General features: G+C 38.0%; 1 protein-coding gene across 1 annotated transcript in view; it reads right to left on the bottom strand.

Annotated features, from left to right (window-relative positions):
- Positions 1 to 1,099: 1,099 nt before the first annotated feature.
- The window catches only part of LOC116987832 (myosin-1B), a 28,023-nt gene continuing 21,072 nt past the window's right edge, over positions 1,100 to 8,050 (bottom strand). Inside the window, exons 29-41 of the mRNA XM_033044089.1 lie at positions 7,859 to 7,977; positions 7,310 to 7,506; positions 5,881 to 6,064; positions 5,617 to 5,782; positions 4,481 to 4,605; positions 4,062 to 4,370; positions 2,960 to 3,163; positions 2,724 to 2,849; positions 2,473 to 2,643; positions 2,265 to 2,369; positions 2,052 to 2,147; positions 1,780 to 1,908; positions 1,100 to 1,244 (exon numbers count right to left, since the gene is read on the bottom strand). Of these exons, the coding sequence (XP_032899980.1) occupies positions 1,221 to 1,244; positions 1,780 to 1,908; positions 2,052 to 2,147; positions 2,265 to 2,369; positions 2,473 to 2,643; positions 2,724 to 2,849; positions 2,960 to 3,163; positions 4,062 to 4,370; positions 4,481 to 4,605; positions 5,617 to 5,782; positions 5,881 to 6,064; positions 7,310 to 7,506; positions 7,859 to 7,977 (1,955 nt within the window). The 3' untranslated portion in view covers positions 1,100 to 1,220. The remainder of the gene's footprint in view (positions 1,245 to 1,779; positions 1,909 to 2,051; positions 2,148 to 2,264; positions 2,370 to 2,472; positions 2,644 to 2,723; positions 2,850 to 2,959; positions 3,164 to 4,061; positions 4,371 to 4,480; positions 4,606 to 5,616; positions 5,783 to 5,880; positions 6,065 to 7,309; positions 7,507 to 7,858; positions 7,978 to 8,050) is intronic.

Here is an 8,050-nt window from a genome sequence, read left to right as displayed (position 1 = left end):
TTCTTTTCTTACAAAATCCACTTTTTTGACTCATAACCCGTCGCATTCTACATCCCACTCTGCTAAAGAACGGTCTTGATCCGAAACGTCACCCATTCCTTCTCCCCAGAGATGCTGCCTGTCCCACTGAGTTACTCCAGCTTATCTATCTCCACTCTGCTGAAACCCTAACAGCTCTCCCTCAGCCCACTGTCTTCGCCTCTTCCTTTCATCTTCCCGCCCCTCCCCCCACCCTCACATCAGTCTGATGAAGGGTCTCGACCCGAAACGTTGCCTATTTCCTTCGCTCCATAGATGCTGCCTCACACTCTGAGATTCTCCAGCATTTTTGTCTACCTTCGATTTTCAAGCATCTGCTGTTCCTTCTTAAACAAGCTCTGATCTATGGTCACCTCCCCTGTTACTTCCTCTAACTGCAAAGTCTAGGCCTGCATGTTCTATTGTACACAATCAGAAAAGCAAATGAAACCCAAATCACATATAATTTTCAAAGGAAAGTTGGATAAATATTTATAGATTAAATCTGTATGGCTATAGGGCAAGAACAAGTAAACAAGACCAATTTAATAACGCTTTCACAGAAGTGATACAGGAATGATGTGGAGATAACCTGTTTAAAAACAACTTGTTCCATAATTCTTCTTATACTGTTTTAAATCAAGACAACCTTTATAAATATTATGCTTACACTCATTTTCATGCCCACATATCATTTGCGCAAGTATGTGGAACACGAGCAGTGAGAACATTTAAGCATTTAAAGGACTTGTTCTAACTAAAAATGGCAGAGCAAATTACAGTTTTAGCACAATGAGTATAATGTTGTCCACAATAACTACACTGCACAAGGAGTATCGCACTGCTGCTGCTCTCTCCAACATTCCAACAATTTTAACAGCTTTCCAATGGCATGGAAATTAATTCATTTAATTTGAAATCTCCTTGCCATTTATTTTGGCCACTGGATAAGTATCATTGGCAATACAAATGAGAAATATAATTGGTTTACATATCATTTTGATATCCAATAGCAGATTTATCTTTTTTTCTCCCAAATGGTTCAGCACTGCTGTCAAAAGGAAAGACATGACAAATTTCAGCAGGTTGAAACTATCTTTATTAATAATGCATTACCAACAAAGCCAACTTACTATACAAAAATAAGTTACAAAGAAATGCACATTCTGTGAATTTCTTCAGTGAACTCTTCAAGCTTGTAATTACTCTTCAGACTGGACTACCATCTGTAAAGCAAAATATTTCATTTACCAACCAAAGATCCAATAAATTAACCATATTTTAGGGAAGTATTTGCATCTATGTACAACCCCTTACTGCCATTTCTCGATAACCACAATACAAAATAATTATTTGCTGTGCAGTCACGCAAAAGTGCCACTATACCCCCAGAGTAATAAACCAATACTAGTATGAGAGTCTACAGCTCTCATTCGTTATGCCTGAAGTCACACTACTTGCTTGATCAAATCTGGTTTGGAAATCCTTACAGTTCCAGTTAATAACTGCTATTATTCCAACTTTATAGATATTTTAGCTTTTAGGAAAGAATCAGCTAATTTGCCTTTTCTTCGGGCATCCCAACAAATTTCTTCCTGAACATGATCACTACTGGCAGTCAGATAACCCGCAGCTGTCTAGCTGGGTTCAGGTTGCAGTTCTGGTTAGGATCTATCTATTGATCGATGTCATATATACTAATGGATGTAAGATTACAATATGCACTCATATTATTAAACATATTTAAACCAAAGATTTTACCTTGATGTCACGACTTTTAGCCCTGAGTTTGTTAACCTGGGATTCTGCAATATCCACACGCTCTTCAGCCTCCTCAAGTTCATGCTGTATTTTTCTAAACTTGGACAAGTGAACATTAGCCTGTTCCTCCTAGAATCATGTCAAAAAGGGTTACAGTAAGGGGTATTATTCACATGTTCATTTTTTGAGTGGTAGTATTGCACATTTTCTTTCTTTGGATATTACACATTTATTAGCTAATTATCCAATTATAATTATCCAATGATACTTACAGTTTCCTCTGTTTGCCTCTTGTAGGCTTTAACCTTCAGTTGTAATTTGTCGACCAGATCCTGCAGCCTCAAGAGATTTTTTCTATCCTCTTCAGACTAAAAGGAGTGTAAAGGACATAGATCTTTGTTGATCGCAAAATATATTGAATGGCAGGACGTCAATGTCATTCATTTGCAATGTTTGTATTTCAAATATAAAGTTGAATTCCCCACCTGATAGGTAAGCTCCTTGATCCGTCTCTCATATTTACGAGCACCTTTGATAGCATCAGCACTGTGCTTCTGCTCTGCTTCAAATTCACCCTCCAATTCACGCACCTAAGGCAGGAGAGCATTCACATTAATAACAAGCAAAACAATTGTTGCTGATTTATCTTTTTTCATTCAATCGAGTAATTCATGCTTGAGTATTCTTACATACCCTGGCCTCCAGTTTCTGGATCTGTTTCTTTCCTCCTTTCAAGGCCAGCTGTTCTGCTTCATCCAGGCGATGCTGCAGGTCCTTCACTGTTTGATCAAGGTTCTTCTTCATTCTCTCAAGATGGGCACTTGTATCCTGCTCCTTCTTTAACTCCTCTGCCATCATTGCAGCCTTATGGTAATTACATATGATATATTCAGTCATATAATCAGCCTAAATTATCAGAGAGCAACTGTGAATATAAAACTTACATCAGTAATTGCTTTTTTGGCCTTCTCATCAGCATTTCTAGCCTCCTGAATGGCATCTTCAACTTCAGACTGAAGCTGGGATATGTCTGTTTCAAGCTTCTTTCTGGTGTGGATAAGATTGGTATTCTATTAAAAATGAAACAGAAGTCCTCGATGACATTGGAGCAGAATCAATTGTTCACAGGAAATAGCATTTTTAAACAATGATGCTCATAATCTGTCCGCCATCAAAGTACCTGAGAATGAAGAAGTTGCACACGTTCATTGGCATCAGTCAGCTCTTGTTCAGCCAGCTTGCGAGCTCTTTCTGTTTGTTCCAGAGCTCCTCTCAATTCCTCTATTTCAGCTAGCTGAAGATTGTTTCTGCGTTCGGCCAAACTCAACTGCTCCTTAAGGTCTTCATTGCTTCTTAAAGCATCATCTATATGTATCTGTGCCTCCTTAATAAAGATATAAATAAAAGGAAATAAATTGTTGCAATTACTATAAGTACACTTTGTAAGAGCATTTATTCTGAAAACTGAAGGGGCAGACTTTGCTGTTCGGGTGAGTGGGCAATATTTGCCACGGCATTCAGAAAAAGAATAACCTTATTTTTGCCTCGGCCTTTCTGTCAACTTACTGGTAAGTAAATATATAATCCAAACTACCGAAGCCCTGTGCAGGACAAGGCCTTGTGCTATCATGTAGATATGTGACAATAATCCAAACCCATGATTCTGCTTAACTAATCTTTGACAAATGGCAAAGCTTTTATGGCTGTCAAATGTGTAAAGTACTGTGAATGCTTCTGAATGCCCTTGACATTAGTAATTAATAATGCAATAATTATCAAATAAATATAATTTAACTTCTACAAGTCACTTAAAACACTTTTAAACAATTAAAAATTGTGAACAATTAAAACTATTTCAAATGGCATATATATTACCCTAGGCCGTAAGATCTTAATTCATTCAAATGAATGGGCTCAGTGTTTTTGTGCCAATTTTAGCTCGCTTTAGCAGGTGGAGTCATCATAACTAGTGGGGATTCAGCAAGTCTGCATTGCATTGCTGGATTCTGGGAGGAGTCTAACAGCAGAATGAAGCTGAGAAATCGTCTGATCAGCTCAGCCAGCAAGTTCAAGATTTCTATGTTCATATGCAAATCTCAAACCTGGTGCTTCTCATGGAAGGAGAGGTAACCTCTTGTAGTCGGGCGTAGAATTGTATGCAATTTTTCAGTAAATTCTAGATGACCATTTTTCACCTGGGGGTTGCTAATTTAATTTCAATATTCATTTCAGGGATATGAAGTGATATGACAAAGCAGAACTGTACATTAAATTACCCATACCTTAAATTGAGCCTGTATATTCCTGAGATGCTTCGTGGCTTCTGTAGCCTGGCGGTTTGCATGACTCAACTGAATCTCCATTTCATTCATATCACCCTCCATTTTCTTTTTGATTCTCAGAGCATCATTTCTGCTTCTGACTTCTGCCTCCAGTGATGCCTGCAGTGCTTCCACAACTCTCTGACTGTTCCTCTTAATTTGATCAATTTCCTCATCTTTCTCTGCAATCTTTCGATCAATTTCAGATTTTATTTGATTTAATTCAAGTTGTATACGAAGGAACTTGCTTTCTTCATGTTCAAGAGTTGCCTGTACAGAAAGAAAATGTTCACATGAGTATCTGCATGTTTTACTCACATTCAAAATTGTTGGAAATGATGGAATCCTGTCAATGATAATATTGACCATCACTAACATACCTCTGCTTCTTCCAAGGCACTCTGGATTTCAGCCTTTTCTGTCTCTGCCAATTTCTTAGCCTTTTCTATCTCATGCAAGGCTTTGCCACTTTCTCCAAGTTGTTCAGTCAAATCAGAGATCTCCTCTGAAGAAAATAATATTTTCAGTGAAGTTACTTCCTCCTTATCAACAATTCTTATAAAGTGCGTTAACACAGTGAAATAAAATTTGATACCAAGCAACAGAAGATGGTTCAAAAAGTTATGTTTTAAATCAAATCGTATTGACGGAGCCTCGAGGCAGAATGTTTAGAGCCCTTGCGTCATTGGGCTATACAGTGCAGAAACAGGCCATTCTGCCTACCTCATCAATGCTAACTATGAAGCCCATCTAAGCTAGGCCCCTTTGCACACATTTGACCCATATATTCCTCTAAAACTGTCCTATCCATGTGCCCAGGTACACAAAAAAAAAGCTGGAGAAACTCAGCGGGTGCAGCAGCATCTATGGAGCGAAGGAAATAGGCAACGTTTCAGGCCAAAACCCTTCTTCAGACTATCCATGTGCCCATCCAGTTGTCTTTTAAACATTGTTATTGTACCTTTCTCAACCACTTTCACTGTCTCATTCCATATATATACTAGCCTCTGTGCAAGAAGGTTGCCCCTCAGGTTGCTAATAAATCTTTCCCTTCTCAACTTAAACTCATGCCATCTGGTTCTTGATATACCCGACCCTGGGAAAAAGACTATGTATTCATCGTATCTATGCTACTCGTGATTTTATTCACCTCCATAAGATCACCTCTCCATCTCCTAGTCCTAACCCCAATCTCTACCAATAACTGGCCATCAAGTCCTAGCAATATCCTCAAATTGTATTTTTCTGAACTATTTTTTGTATTTTAATGCCACTTTTCCTATAGCAGGCAACCTCACCAACAACTATGTCTTCAGTGAGACCATATGCCTTTTCACTGTACCTCAGTACATGTGATAATAAACTAAACTCAAATGCCCTGTAATTCATAACAAATGAATTGCAGGTCATAGGGCCTCACTGGGTGCATGACTGTAGATGTTTTAACAAAATAAAATCACCATTGAAAAAGAGACCATAACAGACAAAACTAAAGGATGGTTGCAAAATAACATACGTTGAAGATTCTTGTTCTCCCTTTTCAATGTTTCAAGATGGTCCAATGATTCCTCATAAGCATTCTTCATTTTGAAGAGTTCAGTACTCAAAGAACGAGATTCCTTCTGGGATGCCTCTAATTCAGACTGACATTCCTCATATTTTTGCTTCCAGTCCGCCAGTATCTGACAGCACACAAGAATAAACAGTTTTCAATTTATTATGGATGAAATTGACTCTTATTTAAAATCTTACCTATTCAATTCAAAGATCTGATTTATACCTTGTCAAAATTCCTCTGCTTTTTATCAAGAGCAGCTGCAGCAGCATTAGCTCGCTCCACATCGATCATTAGATCTTCAACTTCATTGTGAAGCCTCTGTTTAGTCTTTTCTAATGAAGCACATTTTGAGTTCACTGCCTCAATGTGATCCTCTGCCTCCTGGAGTCGCTGGGCAAGTTTTTTCCTGGAAAAGATCAATGTGCAAAGTTGCAATACAGCGTGATTGTGCAGAAAATTGTACTTAAACAATGAAAGGATAAAGCACTTTCATTCAAATGGAATTAATCCTGACTATTCTTGCTTAGAGTGATGCAAAAAAATCAATTTTCCTTATTACCATAAAATGGGGCATAGAGAAAGTGTAACAAGATATACAAGAAGGATTGTAGCATTGAGATGTACAGTAACTATCATGAATTGTTTAATGTGCTGTAAGTCTTTTCTCAAAAACAGAAGATTGTATAATTGAAATAATAAATGTACTGTGGATGATGAGCAGTGCATGACTTCTCTTGTGAGATCTTCAAGAACTAGAAGTCATTGATGAAATGTAAGGAATTGTCCATTTGAGACTGTAATGATGTGAATGTTTTTCCTTCAAAGGGATCACTAAATTTTCTTTTTTTTTTCTCAGGGGACAGTGAAATTTAAATATGTTAAAGTAAAGGTAGATAGATTTAATGCAAGCAAGGGCCGAAAGGTTATCAGAGGAGGTAGGAATATGGAATTATGATACCGTCACATTAAATGTACTCAGTGAATGGCAGAACAAGACTGAAGGGCTTCTGCTCTGAATGTTTATGTTCATAAGTTTGTTACCTGGTGAAGAGTTTTGACAACTCAACATTGAAAAAAAATCACTTATGGTGAATGTCAAAGCAAAAGAAAACACTGGAGTAACTCAGCGGGTCAGGCATTAGGTCTGGAGGGAATCACAGCACTAGGTCGGGATCCTTCTTCAGACTTTGAAGGCAGGTCCCGACATGAAATGTTGCCTCTTCATTCCTTCCAGAGATACCGGCTGACCTGCTGAGTTACGCCAGCACTTTGTATTTTATTCAGTATTCCGGCGTCCCCTCCAGCTGTCAGAGCCTCAGTTTGTTCCTCATGCCTCGCTATAACATCTTTATTAGTCTTAATCATCAATCAAAGTGGAAATTCCAATTTTTTAGTCAGAAAAAGTTTAGAAGATGGATAACGAGGAATAGTTGCAGCATATTGAATAGATATGTTTATGGGAAATATGATAAATACATGAGGCAGAAGCTAATAGATATGTTGATAGGATTAGATACTTTAAGGTAATATGGATCTAATGCAGGATATATAAACATTGGCAAAGACCAAATCGCCCATTTGGCTAAATCACTAATTTCTGAGTTTTTAAGTTGTAAAACAAACAGCAGAGAATGTGGTCATTAAAACGCACTTGGCCTCTTCCAGTTCCTCTGTGCGCTGGATTGCATCAGTTTCATATTTTGTTCTCCACTGAGCCACTTCACTGTTGGCCTTGGACATTCCACGCTGGAGCTCAGCCTTTGCCTCCATCTCCTCTTCATATTGTTCACGGAGCAGGTCACAGTCATGGCGCGATGACTGAAGTGCATGGGCCAGGGCATTCTTAGCCTTTACGTAAGTAACAGATATGGTAAAAGGTCAATTGATAATATTAAAATGTTATTTTATTTCCAATAACATAGATATCAAGCATTCAAGAGCCATTACATCGTGTGGAATAGCCTGCCATGCATCAATTTACTGCATTATATTCAGTGTAATATATTATAAGCATTAATGCAAAGAGTAAGTTAGACAATGTAAATGTTAGAATTTACATTTAATCAAGATGTTATTAATCAGCTGATGGCACTAGCATGCCACTAGCATATGCAAAACTTAAAAGATGCACTTGATACCTTGTCAAACTGTTTCTCATTTCAGCTCCTGAGCGTAAGAGCCAAATTGCCAGAAGAATTACCTTAAGTTCTTCTTCCAATTGTCTCTTTAGCTCTTCATTGTGCTGAGTGAATGCTTGCTTTCCCCTTGTCATTTGAGAAACCAGGGACTCTCTCTCTTCCATTTGTCGTGCATATTCACCTGGAAATAAATGCACCTGGAGTTAATGCCAAGTTCAATGTAGAAATATGTGGTGAGATCAAATGTTGTTAGA

This window comes from Amblyraja radiata, chromosome 26 (genome assembly GCF_010909765.2).
Source record: "Amblyraja radiata isolate CabotCenter1 chromosome 26, sAmbRad1.1.pri, whole genome shotgun sequence".
NCBI lineage: Eukaryota > Metazoa > Chordata > Chondrichthyes > Rajiformes > Rajidae > Amblyraja > Amblyraja radiata.
Note: the sequence above shows the minus strand (reverse complement) of the source record. Positions and strands in the feature narration are given on the sequence as shown.